At 45.5% G+C, this 19,840-nt stretch overlaps 1 protein-coding gene across 4 annotated transcripts in view; it reads right to left on the reverse strand.

The window, feature by feature from the left end:
• Positions 1–19,840, reverse strand: part of LOC138751247 (zona pellucida-binding protein 2-like) — a 94,857-nt gene that overhangs the window by 45,544 nt on the left and 29,473 nt on the right. For all 4 annotated transcript variants that reach the window (XM_069913299.1, XM_069913300.1, XM_069913301.1 and 1 more), the window contains 2 exons: positions 13,333–13,551; positions 5,894–5,973 (listed from right to left, as the gene is read on the reverse strand). In XM_069913299.1, the coding sequence (XP_069769400.1) occupies positions 5,894–5,973; positions 13,333–13,551 (299 nt within the window). The remainder of the gene's footprint in view (positions 1–5,893; positions 5,974–13,332; positions 13,552–19,840) is intronic.

The following is a 19,840-nucleotide window of genomic DNA, read 5'->3' on the forward strand; positions in this document are numbered from 1 at the left end:
ATCCTTTTTAGTAGATACGGGTGCCAGATTTTCAACACTTACCGGCGCTGAGTTTCAATCTAAAAAACCATCCTCTGGCGTCCAGTTGATAGGGATCTCGGGAAAACCAGAAAATCTGCCATTTTCTACACCACTAGTCACTTCTGTGGCAGGATAGACTTTCACACATCAATATATTCTGTCGGCAATGTGGCCTACTAATCTTTTGAGCAGAGATCTGCTGGTCAGGTGTGGAGCATCGATCCTTTGCGGACCTAGCGGATTAGAGGTCACATTTCCAAATGGATATTCAATGAACTGTTCATTAACTATGCTTTGTTCCAGTTCTCAGATGTTGTTGTCAGCCACTGGAGGATCCGCATCTGAGGGACTATGGGCTGACATTTACTGGGGACTGCTAGAACTGGAGGACCCACAGAAGGGAGGGCTGCTAAAGCTTTATAATCAATGGAAGCCATGGATCCAGATGTTACACCCGTATACCCCTCCCTCAGACCCCCTCCATGTTACCCTCTTTTACGATAGAGATGGGGATGAAATTTATCAGCATGCCTTTTATGAAGAGGTAGAGGGCATGCAATGGGAGACTAATTTGGACTACATAGTGTTAGGAAAGGAGGGAGTAGCCGCTACAGTTGCACTGACATCTGAGCAGCTGGAGTGGTATGTGATGGCTGGTGAGGTCATTCCTCATGTCACTCTTGCAATTGGCACTAATCACCAGGCAAAAGATTTGGGACCAATGTGTCGGAACTTGATGTCCTTGAAGGACTGGTCCGATACTCAAATACCGACAGTGCAGTTTTCTCCATCTGGTCAGGCGTACAGGATTTTGTACCCTTCAAATGATCAGGTCCTCCTTGAGCATAGACAGATTGAACGCTTTCATGGTAGAGAAAAGATTGATCATCCCAACTCTGCCCCTATGTTAGATTCTCTCCCTGAGGACCTTTAGTCAGTGGGACCAGCAGACGTGGGTTTTTGCCAACAGGTTGATCCCATAACCTTTGAACTTTCAGATTATACTCCCATTTGGCAGACACAGTATCCCCATAAACCCGAGGCTGAGGTGGGTCTGGCAGATACCGTTGATGGCTTAATGTATTCAGGGGTGCTGGAGCATTCATGTTCGAGTTGGAATACACCCATCTTACCTGTTCCGAAACAGGACACGGGCAAATATCGGATGGCCCATGACTTAAGGCGTATCAATGGTATTGTACGAACACCCATAGTTCCAGTACCAAACCCATATACCGCCATGACTGCCTTAACTCCTGACCACAAGTGGTTCTCTTGTATAGATTTAGCAAATGCTTTCTTTTGTTTGCCGCTGGCAGAACAGGTTAGAGATGTGTTTTCCTTTATGTATAGAGGTTTAAAGTTACTTTATACTCAACTCCCGGAGGGCTTTATCTTATCCCCAGGGATTTTCAATCAGGTTTTGAAAGAACAGCTAGGGGGGCTAGAACTGACAGGTGGGGTAGTTCTGATCCAGTATGTAGATGACATCTTATTGGCAGCACCTGAGCCAGTCTCCTGTTTTGAGGCTACAAGGCTCCTGCTAATGCAGCTGTTCAAGGCAGGTTTTAAAGTCTCTTGTTTAAAGTTGCAATGTTGCAGACAAGTGGTCTCCTTTTTAGGAAGAATGGTCTCAGCGAAAGGTACAGTGATATCCCCTCTGCATCGAACAGCGATACGACATCATCCAAAACCAAAGACAGTTAAGGAAATGCTTTCATTTTTGGGCTTGACGGGATATAGTAGGCAATTTATCCCATCATATGGTGAGTTGACACATCCACTGCGAACTTTAGTGAATGAGCAGGGGATGAGGAATCTGGGAGCTACACTTGATTGGACTGCACAGGCTGAGATGAGTTTTATTCTACTTAAGCAAGCTCTTACAACCGCTATAGATTTGGCAATTCCAAATTATAGAGAACCTTTCTTTTTGGATGTTTCTGAAAAAGCACACACAATTGATGGTGTCCTTTTTCAGAAAAAAGGGGGTGGAAGATGTGTGCTCATGTATGTGAGTATCACACTGGATCCGACTGAAGACAGACACCCACCATGTACGAGACATGCAGCAGGGATAGCAAAAATTTTACAAAAGGTGGCACACATAGTGATGGGACATGCCCTGACGGTGTTAACAACACACAGTATTGTGGCATTTGTGAGCTCGACAGCGTTTACAATGACATCACTGAGGCAGACGAGACTGGAAAAGATCCTGAGTGCTCCAAATAGCACGTTTACCCATGAAGGCATTAACATGGCAGACAATATGGGAGAGGGAGAGCCACACTGTTGTGAAAAGAGGGTTCTAAGGGATATTAAAATAAGACCTGATTTACTGGCTACACCCTTGAGAGAACCATATGAAACCTTATTTACAGATGGTTGTTGTTACAGACACCCCATGGACGGATTAAAAGCTGCCTATGCGGTTGTACAGAAAACTACAGAAGGATTTGAAGAAATTATTACAGGGACAGTGAGAGGAAAGAAGTCAGCACAACTGGCCGAACTACAGGGAATGATAGCAGCATTAGAATGGGCAGAAGGAAAGGAGGTAAATATATATACAGATTCGGCATTTGTGGTAGGGACAATACAGGTTGAGCTTAGTCAATGGATTAGAAGTGGGTTTTTAACAGCAGCAAGGACCCCAATTAAACACGAGAAGGATGTTAGGAAATTGGCTGAGGCCCTCCTGAAACCAAGGACATTAGGAGTTATTAAATGTAAGGGTCATGATAAAACAGATACGATGGTAGCTTGGGGAAATCAGGAAGCGGACACGGCCGCAAAAAGGGCAGCAGGGTACGGCCCTCAGCTTATTATGATGCAGGCAGATAGAACAGCACATGACTTATTGCCACCTTGTGAGTTAGGAGTAAGAATTCAGGAACAAGCTAAGGCATCACCCCAGGAAATGATGGTATGGAAAGAAAGGAGGGCAACCAAAGATCAAGGACTGTGGAGATCAATGGACGGTAGGCCAGTATTACCATCTGGACTCATGAAACCCCTCCTGGAGGAGGGACATGGGTTAACCCACTGTGGGAAGAAACAGATGATAAGGTATTTGAAACATTGGTGGCACCCCTTCCTGCCGGCAATGGTTGAGAATCATATCAGAGAGTGTAAGGTATGTATAACATATAATGTCAAGGTGACTGTGAAACCTCACGAAGGACAGTTTCCGTTGCCTAAGTTACCAGGGCAGGAAATTGTAATTGATTACACGGACATGATAGAGAGGGCAAGGGGATATCGATACCTCTTAGTAGCAGTAGATGTGTACACAGGTTGGCCGGAGGCAATCCCTGCCAAAAGAGAAGATGAAAAGATGGTAATTAAGTTCCTAATCAACCAGTATATTCCTATACACGGATTTCCTAGGAAGATCAGGTCAGATAATGGGAGTCATTTTAAGAGTAAAAATTTACAGGAGGTGAAGCGATGTTGGGGTTAAAACATGCCTTTGGAACGGTGTATCATCCACAATCCCAAGGAAAAGTGGAGAGAATGAACCAAACAATAAAAGCTAAGATCGGTAAAGTGCAGGCACGGACCAATTTAAATTGGGTGGATGCGCTGCCCCTGGCATTGATGTCAATAAGGAGTTCGGTAAATTATGTGACAGGATTTACTCCGTATGAACTGCAAATGGGTCACCAGTTTCCGGGACCTGGAGCCAGGTTTCAGACCACGAAGGAAGAGGTTAGTCCAATGAGATGTAAGCTTTATTATGATAAACTAACGGCTCTGGTATCAGCTTTTTCACAACAGGTTACAAGTACCGAACGGAAAGGTGAAACCCCGATACCATCAGCCGCGGAGTGGGTTCTGCTAAAGGTGATCAAGAGAAAGTGGTCGGAGCCCAGGTGGACAGGGCCCTACAGAGTGGTGGAAAGAACGTCCCACGCGGTTTGACTACAGGGAAAAGGCGAGACATGGTATCATTGGAGTCAGTGTGCAGCAACGGACCCACCTACACGGACACTGGAACAGATTCGAACGGAGATGACTGAGACCCTCTGAAGAAACTACGGACTAAGAATTTTTTAACCAGTCCCTTTAAAGAGACTATTGGATTACGGTGACTGTATATCAGTATTTGAAGTGCTATATCTATATTGAAGTCAACAGAATTTAGGGGGCTGTGATGTACACTATGTGGGGACTATGGGTGATGTTGTTCCTAGCCTTTGAAGGGTCTGGAGAAGGAAACAACTGTACAAAGTGTTTGCGGTCAGCCTGGGGGGCCCATAACGAACCGAAACAGTACTTTGTGGATTGGACTGACTTTCCTGAACACTGTGTTGGGGCCCCCACTGGACTGAAGTGTGTTCATAATGGCCAAGTTTGTGAGGTTAAGTTTAATAAGGGGTCGGGGATGCCAGTCTTTGCCAAAACTCCTGAGGTCCCATAAGTTAACGGGTGGTTTGGTTGGTCTCATGAAAATGAGACCAAAAGGGGGACTGTTGGAACCAAGGGGTTAAGTAATCAGAAAATATGCCTATGTACTATTCATTATGTATTCATTAATCCAGTACTATGTAACAATTTACTATTTACTTCAATTAGACTGTTTAAAGGAAATAGGAATGCAATTAAGTAACAGACGCAGTATGTAGCAAAGTTGGCTGAGTATAGTACATGCAGAATTTGCTGTCTCCAAACACAAAAGAGAGAAAATGTATGAACCAATCTAGGAGGAATGCTAAGACATGAGGAGGTGTTGAGTAGAACAGAAGACTATGGCCAGTCGAGAACAAAGAAACAATTAGAAATATATGGGGTATGAATTGATTTCTGATCAAGCCAACAGGATGTTCTGGCCTTGAGGATTAAGATGGGAGGTCTACACCCTAGATAACTGCAGGAAATTGCTTGAGATAAATCTTATGCAAGGAATCTAGCAAAGAAAGCCAACTTTTGTTCAGTGTAATAATGTTGATCTATATAAAGAGAAGAGACTGGACAGTAGTAGTCAGTCTTGGGGAATAGCTCACTGAGCAGGTGACCTATGAACTAACGACTGAACCTGAGCTCTGTTAAGCTTTATTCTTGTGCTGTGTAATAAACTGATTGTTGAATCGAATACCTTCTCCTATCACTTCATTCAACAAGCACGCTGGACTCAGACGACACATAGACTAAATTGAGGGTAGGGTAAAGCCAGAGTCTTTCTGAAAATAAATGAGTTGGAAATTACTTTTCATTTAATTTTGGTTTCCGTCTGACTTAATTTTTGTCTTTATTTCTTTCCTTTGTTTTCCAATGACTGGAGGGTCCAAGCAGAAGAACAAGTTTGGCACCTTCAATAATACCTTTTACTTGATCTTAGTGCTTTCTGATCCTACAGTATTTAGCCAACTCAAACACGTAGGCTGAACCTTTTGAGGTTACAAGCCTCCGTCCTTCTACTGTATATTTCACAATAACATTTATTTATTTTATATGTATCATTTCTCTGTATGTGTGAGGATCTGTACATGTGTTTGCAGTGTTTTTAACCGAGGACTGGAGAACGCTGCTTTGTCAGATTGTACCCTCAGATGATAAATAAATGAACTTGTGCTTCAAGCAACTTGTTTTAGAATAGACACAACATTCATTTGAAATATTATTAAGATAAATGCAAAACAAATAGCATTCAGTTTTCCTAATTCCGTATGTGTCTCATAAAATCCAACAAGATTAATATGGGGAAAAAAAGTTAATAGAAGACTACAATGAAATATTTCACATTTTGATCCATCGAGAGGCTATGGGTTAAATTGAACACAATTGGATTACAATGGAAAGAGATGTAATATAATGTTAAGCATATATTATGAGGTAAATTCTATGATAAACACGCTACCTGCATTACCTTTTTCACACGGTCTTCAGACTGTTGGTCACATTGTGTGTCATTACACTGATCAGCCCAACCAAGTGCAAATGGAAACACTGTAAAAAAAATTTGTTTTCTAATTAAATATTTTCATTTTCTCTCTGAGAATGCTTAACCATAACAGAACAATCACAGGACATTGAACCACTCTTATAAGAACAATAATGTAAATATAACTGGAAGGTTGCTGCCATTATTCCTCAATTTGCAGTTTTTAATTTCTTCTTTTTTATTACATGTAAATAAATGGATGCTTAATCATGGATCAAAGAATGTTACTGTAGAGCTCATCGAAAGAACCAAAGACTTGTTGATCCAAACCAAGGCTTTTATTAGCAAAAGACCGGAGCTCTTCACAGGTGGCCGACCAGTCCGGAATGATCCGACCTGGCTAGGGACACAACCCTTTAAGGCCCAGGTAATAGGTGTGGCTTAGCTCTCAGCCAATCGCTGTAAGCACAGTCTAGATACAGTAACTATATACACTATGTACATTGGTGATAGATATGTACTATCACATTCACCCCTTCTTGGAGAACTGACCCTGGGAAAAACAAAAACGAGGGAGAGAATGAAAGGAAGGGGTAGGTCAAGGACTGTAGCGGTCAGGGGGTCTGACCATCCGGTGTGACCGCCGTGGTGCCGGGATCGGGGTCGCTGGAGTGGTGTCGCCAGCGGGCTTGTCGGGTGCGACTGCTCCGTCGCTCAATTCCCCAGTCGTGTTGTCGGCAGGGTGGCCCGGGTGCTGTTGGTCCTTCTGCTGCGGCACGGGGCCTGGAGAATAAAGAGTTGGGGAAGGTTGGGTTGGGGGGTTTGCTGGGTCTACCGCATCCTGAGCTAGGTCGCGCACCGAAACAGTGTCCTCCCGCCCGTCTGGGAACCCAACGTAGGCGTAATGTGGGTTCGCGTGGAGTAGAGTCACCCGGTCGACCAAGGGGTCATTCTTTGAGTGCCGGACGTGGCGTCGCAAAAGGACGGGGCCAGGGACGGTGAGCCATGCCGGTACAGTGGTTCCTGATTCGGATTTCCTCGGGAAAAGGAACATCCTTTCGTGGGGGGTGGCATTTGTTGCAGTACATAGGAGGGAGCGGATGGAGTGTAAGGCACTAGTGAGAACCTCCTGCCAGTGAGAGATGGGGAGACCTTTAGACCGGAGAGCCAGTGTAACCGCTCTCCATATAGTGGCATTCTCCCTCTCGACCTGGCCGTTACCGCGTGGGTTATAGCTCGTGGTCCTGCTTGAAACAATACCACACTCCAGAAGGTACTGTTGCAGCTCTGCACTCATGAATGAGGACCCCCTATCACTGTGGATGGAATTGGGGTACCCGAAGATGGTGAAAATAGTGTGAAGGGCCTGTATCACTGAGGTGGCAGGGTGTCTGGGCAGGCCACAGCGAATGGGAAGCGGGAGTACTCGTCGATGGCTGTAAGGATGTAGGTATTACGGTTGGTCGATGGTAGGGGCCCCTTAAAGTCTACGCTAAGACGCTCGAAGGGGCGGGTGGCTTTGATAACGTGGGAGTTATCCGGACGGAAGAAGTGGGGCTTGCATTCAGCGCACACCGCCCAGGCTCGGGTCATGGAGCGGATCTCCTCGACTGTGTAGGGTAAGTTGCGCGCCTTGACAAAGTGAGCAAACCTAGTGACCCCTGGATGACAGAGCGCCTCATGGAGTTTCCGTAGTCTGTCCATCTGTATGCTGGCGCACGTCCCCCTGGAGAGCGCGTCAGGCGGGTCGTTGAGCTTACCAGGCCGGTACAGGATGTCATAGTTAAAGGTGGAGAGTTCGATTCTCCATCTGGCGATTTTGTCGTTTTTTATCTTACCACGCTGGGTGTTGCTGAACATGAAGGAGACTGCACGTTGATCAGTCAACAGTGTAAAGCGCCTCCCAGCGAGGTAATGTCTCCAACGACGCACTGCTTCAACTATGGCCTGCGCTTCCTTCTCGATCGAGGAGTGTCTACTCTCAGGACCCTGGAGGGTTCTGGAGAAGAAGGCTACAGGCCGACCGGCCTGGTTCAAGGTGGCTGCCAGGGCGAAGTCGGATGCATCGCTCTCGACTTGAAACGGGACAGACTCATCGATCGCATGCAGCGTCGCAGCAGCAATGTCAGATTTGATTCGATCGAAAGCCGCTGTGGCTTCGGTCGAGAGGGGAAAGGAGGTGGTCTTGATAAGAGGACGTGCCTTATCGGCGTAGTGTGGAACCCATTGGGCGTAATACGAGAAAAGGCCCAGGCAACGTTTGAGAGCTTTCTGGGTATGTGGGGGGGGTAAGTCCATTAGGGGACGCATGCGGTCAGGATCTGGCATGACTATCTCGTTCTCCACCACACAACCTAGAATAGCGAGTCGAGTGGTCCGGAAGACACACTTGTCCAAATTGTAAGTCAGGTTCAGCCGACGGGAAGTTTGAAGAAATTTGTCTAGGTTAGCGTCGTGGTCCTGCATGTCGTGGCCGCAGATGGTGATATTGTCCAGATACGGGAAGGTAGCGGTTAGCCCGTTCTGGTCCACCATCCTGTCCATTTCCCGCTGGAAGACCACGACACCATTAGTGACCCCGAATGGTACCCTGAGAAATTGATATAGCCGCCCATTCGCTTCAAATGCCGTGAATGGTCGGTCCTCACAGCGGATCGGGAGCTGGTGGTAGGCCGAACTTAGGTCAATAGTGGAGAAAATGCGGTATTGGGCGATCTGGTTCACCACATCCGTGATGCGTGGCAGGGGGTACGCATCCAGGAGCGTGAAGCGGTTAATGGTCTGGCTATAGTCGACCACCATCCGTAGTTTTTTTTCATTCTTGACAACCACCACCTGGGCTCTCCAGGGGCTTGAACTGGGTTCAATGATGCCCTCATCCAGCAATCTATGCACCTCACTCCTAATGAATTGCCTGTTTTCGTAACTATATTGCCGACTTTTGGTGGCCACAGGCTTCCAGCCAGGGGTGAGGTTTGCGAAGAGTGCCGGCGGGGCAATCCGGAGTGTGGAAAAGCCGTAGGATTGGCCCCAGGGCACGGGGGCGGGTTGCTCGGGTGCTTCGGGGGTGGGGCGATGGCAGACCGAGAGGGGGGCGTGGGGTCCCCCAAAGTGTAGGGACACCGTTCGGAACTGACACTGAAAGTCTAATCCCAGCAACACTGGGGCGCACAATTGGGGAAGGACGAATAATTTGAAGTGGGTGACCGTTACGCCCTGTACTTCCAGCGTGGTGATGCAATACCCCTTTATCCCAGTCGAGTGCGACCTCGTCGCTAATGAGATCCTCTGGGTAGTGGGAATAATGTCAAGTCCCCAACGGAGAGCCAGATCTGGCTGGATAAAACTGTCAGTTGACCCAGAGTCAAATAAGCAATTGGTGTAGTGTCCATGCACTTTAATCAGTTCCATTGCTCTGGTGAGGGGATGAGAGCATTGCTGGTTTAGTGTTATTGAAGCAGTTGACAGGGGAGTTTTGCGCGATGACGTCACGCAACGGGATGACGTAGTCAACGCTCGAGGAGCAGGTTGGAGGACTTCCCGGAAGTGCTGTTGTGGCGGCGTTGGCGGGTGAATAGTAAGTAGTGGGGTTTGTAGTTGCTCGGTCGCGGCGGTCGGGCCCTTGCGGTCGTCGGTGATGGACGCTAGGGTGAGTACCTGGTTGGCCACGGGGGTGGCTGTGGCGGCGGCAGCAGCGGCGGTAGCGTCGGACTCGGGGATGGCTGTGGCGGCGGCAGCAGCGGCGGCCCCGGGGGTGGCTGTGGCGGCGGCAGCAGCGGCGGTAGCGTCGGCCCCGGGGGTGGCTGTGGCGGCGGCAGCAGCGGCGGTAGCGTCGGCCCTGGGGGTGACTGTGGCGGCGGCAGCAGCGGCGGTAGTGTCAAGTGTTCCGCACGGGGGCGAGAGGTGGGCCAACACCATGGTTGCGAGAGTGGGCTGCCCCTTCCGGGTTCGGCGTCTCCGTGACGTCAGGCGTTGCCGTGCAGGGGAGCCCTCGCTCTCATTGGACGAGAGCTCTGGGGAAGAAGAGTTTGAATGGGAAAGCGGCGATTGGGCTTCACACGAGGCACTGTGTTTGCCGGCGGCCATTTTAGACCTACAGACTGCAGCAAAGTGGCCGTTTTTAAGGCACTTCTGGCACTTGGCTTTTCTTGCCGGGCACTGGGACCTGCTGTGCTTGTCCCTCCCGCAGAAATAACATTTTGGGTTCGCAGGGGGCAGGGTAGCAGCAGCCGACATCCGTCAGGGGTAGGGTAGAAGGGCACTCTACTCACATCAGATCGAGGGGTCCAGTCCCTAGAGAGCTCGGTGGACTTTAAGGCTGCATCCTCCATTGTGATTGCAATCCGGGCCACGTCCTCTAGTTTTTCTACCCCTTGTTCGAGCAAGCGCAGCCTCACTTCATTTGATCTGAGCCCAGCCACATAGGCATCCCGGACGAGATCGTTTGTGATCTCGGCAGCAGTTTTGTCCACACAGTTACAGTCCTTGCCCAACGCCTTTAATACTTGTAAATATGCCCTGCTGGACTCGCCGGGCTGTTGCTTCCTCGACGCAAGCACGAGCCGGGCATGAACTCTGTTCACCGGTTGATTATACATTTCTTTCAGTACCTTTATGGCTACGGTGTAAGTGGTCTCATCCTGGATGTTCTCGTAGACTCTCAAGGACACCATAGACAGCAATGCTGTTAGACGCTGGTTATCCTCCTCCACCTCAATGAGCCTTAGGAAGTTTTCAAAGTTCAGCAGCCAGAAGTTAAAGGCTTTGAAGGCTGTAGCTGACCGTGGGTCGATATCAAGTTTTTCTGGCCTAATTAAACGCTCCATCCCTTTCAAAAAAATTTTTTTTTGCTAATAAAATTGTAGAGCTCGTCGAAAGAACCAAAGACTTGTTGATCCAAACCAAGGCTTTTATTAGCAAAAGACCGGAGCTCTTCACAGGTGGCCGACCAGTCCGGAATGATCCGACCTGGCTAGGGACACAACCCTTTAAGGCCCAGGTAATAGGTGTGGCTTAGCTCTCAGCCAATCGCTGTAAGCACAGTCTAGATACAGTAACTATATACACTATGTACATTGGTGATAGATATGTACTATCACAGTTACATAATATTCATTACTACTTGTTGCAAAGAGGAGAGAAATGGAAATAGAACTTTGATGACTGCAGAACAATATGCTTCAAAATAGGCTATAGTGTAGGTCAGTTATTCTCAAAAGTTTTGGTTACGGCTCACTTAGGACTTTGCTCAAAGTTTATGGAACCCCTTCCTTATGAAGCAGTCAAGTTTAGTTGTCTTCTTCCATACTTCTGCCCTAGTGACTACATAAAAAACGGAGCTCCCCTGAAATGTGCTGTGGCCCCCAACGGATGGTATGGACCTCATTGAGAATTGCTAGTGTAGGTTTCAGATTTCAGATTTGTTGACAGAATACATACATGACATCACATACAGCCCTGAGATTCCTTTTTTCCTGCTGGTGTGGCAGAATTACGACTAACGGGTAGTGCAAAAAAAAAACCCTGCAAATATACATGTAAACAAAGAACTGTAAACAGATAGTGAATGTAAACAAACTGACTGCACAATACAGAGCGAATAAAAAAGAAAATCATTAAAGTGCACAAGTAAGAGTCTTAAATGAGTCCCTGATTGAGTTTTTTGTTGAGCAGTCTGATGGTGGAGGGATAGCAGCTGTTCCTGAACCTGGTGGTGCAAATCTTATGGTACCTATACCTCTTTCCTGATGGTAGCAGTGAGCACAGTAGGTGTGCTGTGTGGTGTGGGTCTTTGATGATTACTGCTGCTCTCTGATGGATGGCAGCATTCCTGTAGATGTCTCAATAGTGGGGAGAGTTTTGCCTGTAACGTCCTGGGCTGTCCATGACCTTTTGGAGGGATATATGCTCAGGCGTATTGTCGTCCCCATAGCAGCCATGATGCACCCAGTCAGATCAATTTCCACCACACCTCTGTAGAATTTTGGCTGGGTTTCTGGTGTCATACAAAACCTCCACAAACTCCTGAGGAAGTAGAGATGCTGACATGCTTTCTTCACGATGCCATTGGTTTGGTGGGTCCAGGAAAGATCCTCTGAGATAGCGACTCCCAAGAACACATTTGCTCACCCTCTCCACCTCTGATCCCCCAATGATCACTGGATTGTGTACCTCTAGCTTTCCTTTCCTGAAGTCAACAATCAGCTCCTTAGTTGTGGTGACATTAAATGCAAGGTTGTTGTTGGTGCCCCATTCAGCCCAGTTTTCAATCTCCATGCTGTCTGCCGACTCATCCCCTTCCTTTAGACAAACCACTACTGTGGTGTCATCAGCAGATTTGTAGATGGCGTTCATGTTATATCGAGCCACACATTCGCAGTGGAGTAGGGGGCTAAGAACACAACTCTGTAGTGCTCAAGAACTAACTTCATTGATTGTGGTCTGGAGGTGAGGAATCCATGATCCAATTACATGGTGGGGTGTTAACTCCCAGGTGTTGGATTTTGCTGATTAGTTTTGAGGGGATGCTGGTGTTAAATGCTGAACTGTAGTCGATAAAGCACATTCTGATGTATGCACCTTTGCTGTCCTGGTGTTGCAGGGCTTTATAGTAGGTTTTACTTCAAACTCACTTTTGGAAACATATACCCTGATTATCTTGGCAAAGGTGCAAATACTATGCTGCATCCTCAGTATAGAAAATAGCTGCCAAAGTAAAGAGAGGTGCACCATGATGCTCCTTGCTTTGGTGAGTCAATTTAATACTCTATAGTACAAGGACAACCTAATGCATGGCTTTCCACAATTTTTTTCCTTCAATTTACCATTCTTCACTTAGCTAAATGATTATCCCATTGAACTGATCTTTTTTTGTTGCATAATCACTTGAAGACATTACCTTTCTTACCCCATGCACATTGATCCAAAAGCTTCCAGTTAAAAATAGACTCCGAACTGTCTTTTAAACAAAACTAAAGAACTACCATTTAAAAGGGCATTGCAGGGCTTAACCTTACAGAATTCAGTCCAGAATTGAATTTTTCTTGCTTCCTCCATTTAAAACTTATTTCTCCCATTAGTCACTCTTACATAAAATCGGTTATTTTTTTTCCCCAACAACTCTCAGGCGAATACTTGGGTGAGCATGTTGGTTGTGAACAAATTCAGCAGTTTAGTCTTCCATTTGAAATGTTAGTTGACTTTGCACTGATAGAATGGCAAATATCAGCTGATATTGATTCAGGAGTCAGCAGTTGCATCTCCAAATAGCCCTGTACCATACCATGACCCAACATATTTCTGAATGGAAATAATATTGCCTCTATTACAATACAAAAAATGTTCATCTATTTCATGAGTCTAATTTCAGTCTTATGAAGTTTGTCGCTGAAACTGAGCACTGATTTCATATAAAATTTACCTACCAATGAATTGGAAGTTAAATATATGACTCATTGAAGTTTTTGTGGGTTTGATACTGTGACAGGCGGAATTCCAGTGGTGCACCTCACACTGCAAATCCTGGACAGCATCTTCTAACTGCTTCTGCAAATGTTTCTCAAACTTAGAAATTTCATTGTTGTTACACCTTGTTGTGTAGAAATCTGCTTCCAGACGAACACTTCTTTTTGGGTTGTGATACACTTAAAAATATGAATAACAAAAGATATGTTAGGTAATTGTGTTCTGCCTAATCGTGCAATGCATTCTCAGTTAATTTATAATAAGGAAAACAAGTATAAAATGCATATTAAATAATTAACATTGGAAACTATTACCCTGACAAATCCAGGGAAGTTGCAATCAGCAGAACATGGTACTGAGCAAATTAGAATCAGAGCACAGGCACAAGCCCTTTCGACCTACATTGTTCATGCCTACCTATGATAGGACACTATCTTTCTATGCCAATCCTATCCAAGTACCTATCCAAATGGCTCTTAATTGTTCTAATTGTATCTGCCTCCACTACCTTCTTTGATAACACCATGTGTTTAAAAAATCTACCCCTCTGATCTCCCCTCTCATTAAACCAATGCCATCTAGTACTAGAAATCCCTGCTCTGGGAGAAAAAAAAAATCTATCTATGGACCTCATAATTTTGTAAACCTCCCTTATACCACTCTTCAGCCTCCTGTGTTCCAATGAGAAAAAAACTAACCTATCCTATCTCGCTTTATAACTGCAGTCCTCTTTTCCAGGCAACATTCTCCTGGGTCTCTTCTGCACTTTTTATATATTGCTATTTCATTTTTCCGGGAGTGTGATGTCTAGAATTGTACACAATACGTGTGATCTCAATAACATTTGCTACAGGTTCAACAATGATATCCCAACTCTTATACTAATGGTTTGGCTTATGAAGGAAAGCACACTAAATGCTTTTTCCACTATTCTATTGACGTGTATCACCATTTTTAAAGAGCTAAGGAGTAATGGACTTGCACTTTTGGAAGTGGGTGTTCATGGATTTCATCCTAGGGTGTTAAAAATAGCAATGAGTGACACGGTGATCCCTTTATTTTTTTTTAAACCATAGATTTGGAAAAGGTTTTATTCGATTAGAAAATTTAAAAAAAAGGTATTTCCTTTATTCAAAAATGGAGAGAGACAGAAAAATTACAGGCCAGTTAAAAATAGGATGGCTTTAAATTACTGTATTGGCCTTCTCTGAAGGCCAAAGATATATGGATAATAGATATATGGATAATAGTGCAACATTAGACCAAGTGCATGGAACATAATTAAAATAAATAAGATCAACAGAAAAACAGAAATTACATGACATTAGTCAAATATGCCAGATATATTTTAGTAAGTTTTATTCTATAAAAGTCCATGCAACTTTATTTTTAAAGAGATATAACTTTAAGATTTGAAAACTTTCACAACAGTGCCCAGTTATTTTAATAACTCACGAGGTTCTAGAACTGGTACCATTGAACAATTACAACATAGAAACAGGCCACCTTGGCCCATCTAATCTGTGCCAAACCATTTTTTCCTAGTCCCACTGACCTACACCCTTCCTGTAGCCCTCCACATCTCTCTCATCCATGTACATGTCCAAATTCCTCTTAAATATTAAAATTGAGTCCACATTTACCAGTTCAGCTGGAACCTTGTTCCACACTCACACCATTCTCTGTGTGAAGAAGTTCCCACTAAACTTTTCCCCTTTCACCCTTAACTCTTGTCCTCTGGTTTGTATCTCACATACCCTCAGTGGTAAACACCTTTCTACATTAACTCTGTCTATTCTCCTCATAATTTTAAATATCTCCATCAAATCTCCCCTCATTCTTCTATGCCCCAGGGAATAAAGTCCTAACCTCTTTAACCTTTCCCTGTAACTCAGTTCCTGAAATCGGGCAGCATCTAGTAAACCTTCTCAGCCACCCTCCAGTCCACAGGCACTTCTCCTGAATCTATAGAACGTTGGAAAATGTTGACCAATGCATCCACAAGTTCAAGAGCAACCTCCCTAAGCCCCCTGGGATGCAGTCCATCAGGTCCTGGGGACGTAGCAGCCTTCATTTCTTTCAATTTACTCAAGACTACATGTTTCCAAATCTGGATTTCCATCAATTCCTCCATTACCGTTGGAATTACTATCAATTCCTTCAATACCACAGGACCTCTATCCCCTATCTGACCTTTACCTGTATCTTCCCTGGTGAAGACAGATACAAAGTATCTGTTAAACTTGTCAGCAATTTCCTTGATTTCCATAATAATTTCACCCATTTTTGATTTTAAGGACCCAATTTCGGTCCTAACTAATGTTTTCCTCTCTACATACTTAAAGAAGCTTTTACTATCCCCTTTTATATTATTAGCTAGTTTACTCTTGTACCTCATTTTTTCTTCCCGTATAGCTTTTTTAGTTATCTTCTGTTGCTCTTTGAAGGTTTCCCAATTCTCTAGCTTCCCACTCATCTTTGCTATATTATACTTCCTCTCCTTGGTCTTAATATTGTTTATCAGCCACGGTTGCCCTTTGCTCACCTTAGAACCTTTCTTCCTCTTTGGAATGAACTGGTCCTCTACCTTCTGAAAAATGCCCAGAAATACCTGCCATTTTTGTTCCACGGTTCTCCCAGCCAGGGTATCCTTCCATTGTATTTTGGCGAGCTCCTCTCTCATGGCTGCATGATCCCCTTTATTCAACTGTAATACTGATACTTCCGACTTTCTTTCCTTCCCCCTTTCAAATTGCAAATTTAAACATAATATTATAGTCACTATTACCTAATGACTCCCCTACTTCAAGGTCCCTTATCAAATCCGCATCGTTACACAACACCAAATCCAAAATTATCTTCCCCCTGGTGGGGTCCATCATGAGCTGCTCTAAGAATGTATCCCGGAGACATTCTATAAACTCACTTTCTTGCAATCCTGAACCAGCTAGATTTTCCCTGCATATTGAAATCCCCTATAACAAATGATTCATTACCATTCTGACATGCCAATCTAACTCCTGATTTATTCTGCCACCTATATCCGAGCTACTGTTTGGGGGCCTGTATATGACTCCCATTATGGTCTTTTTGCCCTTGCAATTTCTCAACTCTATCCAAACAGACTCTACTCCGCCTGCTTTTATGTTGCTCCTTTCAAGGGACTGAAAATCATTCCTCACCAACAGAGCCACCCAACCTCCTCTACCCACCTGTCTGTCTTTTCAATAGGATGTATACCCTGGAATATTAATTTCCCAATCCTGGCCCTCCTGCAGCCATGTCTCCTTTATTCCTATAACATTATACCCTCCAATATCCAGTTGATCCTCAAGCTCATCCATTTTATTTCTTATACTCCATGCGTTCATGTATAATACTTTTAATTTATTACTCTATCATGCCAGCCCTCAGTATGCCTATGTGGTGTACCTGGACGGCCATGAGGACACGGTCCCCATCTGGGGCTTCGCGTGTGCTGGAGACCCTTGCCCACTTCCCACCCCCTTCATCCCAGGTCCTACCTACACCCATATTTCCCCCATCAGGGACTTGGTGCAGCTCAGTGACCCACCCCCACCCAAAACGTCATATACCCCGGACCCTGCTCCAGCTGCTCTGACCACCATGATTGCCCTCACATACAACCAAGCACCACCTCCTACGGAGCCAGCCCTCCCACCCAGCCTCAGGACATACGACTGGCAATAGAGCTGATCACTATACCACTGATGGATCTGCGCTGGTCACAGAGGCAAAGGAGACCACCTGGCCGACTGAGCCTCTATGACTTTTGAACCACCAGGCTTTTGTTTTAAAAGAGTGGGTGAATGTGGTGATATGAATATGTAACTGCTGATGGGTAGCTGATTTGTCCCCCACTGGTGACTCGCTCCCTGGTAACTCCTCCCCTTGTGACCCTGGAATAAAGGTTGACCCCCCCTCCCTCTCCTTGTCCTCAGTCAAGCACTTGGAATTGGGCCAGCTACAAGTCTAAAGAATTAATAAAGCCTATCATTCCTCACTCTACGGCTTGGGAGTTATTGATAGAACCTATCAGCAAGTTTGTAGATGATGCTAAGATTGGAGGTGTTGTGGATAGCGAAGAAGGTTTTCAAAGCTTGTTGAAGGATCTGGACCAGCTAGTAAAATGGTCTAAAAGATGGCAGATGAAGTTTAATGGAGACAAGTGTGAGGTGTTGCATTTTGGAAAGGAAAACCAAGAAAGGACATACTCGGTAAGAAGGGAGGGAGAAAGAAAACAGACAATTACCGACCTGTTTTCCTGACATCAGTAGCGGGGATATTAGAATCTATTATAAAAGAAGAAATAACAGAACACTTAGACAGAAATACAAGTCAGCATGGATTTCTGAAGGGAAAATCAAGCTTGCTTAAACTTCTGAAATTTTTTGAGGATGTGACTAGGAGGGTGGACATGGGTGAGCCAGTGGATGTGAAGTACTTGACTTTCAGAAGGTCCTGCACAGGAGATTAGTAGGTAAAATCAGAGAGAATGGTACTGGGGGCATGGTACTGGCATGGATAGAAAATTGGTTGAGGAAACAGAGAGTTGGAATTAACGGGTCACTTTTGGGATGGCAGGATGTGACAAGTGGGGTCCTGCAGGGCTGGGTGTTGGGTCCTCAGTTATTTATCATATATATTAATGATTTAGGTAAGGAGATTATAAATAACATTAGCAAATTTGCAGATGATACAAAACTGTGTGGTAGTGTGAAGTGTAAGGAGGATATCAGGAAAATGCAGGGGGACTTGGACAGATTAGATGAGTGGCAGGATGCATGGAAGATGCAGTTTAATGTATATAAATGTGATAGGAAGGCAGATTATTATTTAAATGGAGTAAAGTTAGGTAGTTGGGAAGTGCAATGTGATCTAGGTGTACTTGTACATCAGTCACTAAAAGCATGCAGGTTCAACAAGCTGTGAAAAAGGCAAATGGCATGTTGGCCTTCATAAAAAGGGGAAAAGAGAATAGGAGTAAAGATGTCCTTCTGCAGTTGTACAGAGCCCTGGTGAGACCACACCTGGAGTAATGTGCCCAGTTCTGGTCTCCTAATTTGAGGAAGGACATTTTTGCTATTGAGGGAGTGCAGCATAGATTCATAAGGTTAGTTCCCAGGATGGCAGGATTGACGTATGCTGAAAGGTTGGATAAACTGGGGTTGTATACTTTGGAATTTAGAAGGATGAGGAAGATATGATTGAGCAATAGGATTATTAAGGGAATGGACAAGATAGAAATTGATTTCATGCATCCAGCTGCATGAAGCGGTTGATCATCTGGCTACAGTCGATCACATACGGGGTTTACTTCTGTCCCTGACCACCATGACTTGGGATCTTCACGGGCTGGAGCTGGGTGCTATGACCCCCTCCGCCAGGTGTCGCTGTACCTCGGGTTTTATGAATGTTCTGTCCTCAGCACTGTAGCATCTGCTCTTAGTCGCTATGAGCTTACAGTCCGAGGTCAGGTTCTCAAACAGCGATGGTGGGGGTATATGGAGGGTGGAGAGACTTCAGGCTGTGGGGGGAGGGGGGGTCCATGAGCTGGGGGTTGTATTGAGTGTTGGGTGGTTGAGGCTCCCCGAATGCCATCATGACACTCCTGAACTGGAGATCAATGCGCAGAGCTGAGGCATGAACAGTAAATGGAAATTGTCATAACATTCACCCCATACAGTTAACGACACAATACCCACGGATCTCGGCAAATTGGTCCTTTGCGGCCATTGATATTGTGCCACTCGTTGGTCTGACGGGGAGAGAGAGTGTGTGAGCAGTATCTGGGTAGATGAAGCTTTCAATGCTTCCACTCTCGAACAGACAGTTTGTTTCCCATTTACCTCAATCTCCATCATCGAGTAGGTGATCGGGTGAGGGCTGCCTTGATCCAAGATGATGGACACAAGTACTGGATCACCATCGCTGTCAGAGTGGGAGCTAATTTGGTAAGATGGCGGCCCCCATGTTGACCACGTGGTTGCACCGGGAGAAGTGGATGAAGAAGGTGGAAGTGATGTTGTCTACGATGATGGAAGTGGAGTCAGGTAAGATGGCGAACCCCTGGGTCACGCATGCAGTCGAGCCGTTTGAGGCTGGATGTGACACTGTTGCTGTGGGAGGAAATGAAGTCGGCTCGATGGCCAACCCTCGGGGGTGCATGCAGTAGGGAAGGCTTCAACTTACACACACTCACCTAATGTCTTTTCTTCCTGCATCCTGAACTGGTGGCTTCTCCTGTCGGGCAGCAACGCCAGGGGTGCTTCTACTGGCCGCAGAAGTAGCACTTCGGGCGGCGGTGGGGTCGGGGCCTCCCTGTACAGAGGCGGTCTGTGATGAAATCAGTTTGTATCTTGTCCAATCCCTTAATAATCCTATTGCTCAATCGTATCTCCCTCATCCTCCTAAATTACAGGAAGTCTGTGAAGCACTTGACCCACT

This window comes from Narcine bancroftii, chromosome 1 (assembly GCF_036971445.1).
Source record: "Narcine bancroftii isolate sNarBan1 chromosome 1, sNarBan1.hap1, whole genome shotgun sequence".
NCBI classification, from domain to species: domain Eukaryota; kingdom Metazoa; phylum Chordata; class Chondrichthyes; order Torpediniformes; family Narcinidae; genus Narcine; species Narcine bancroftii.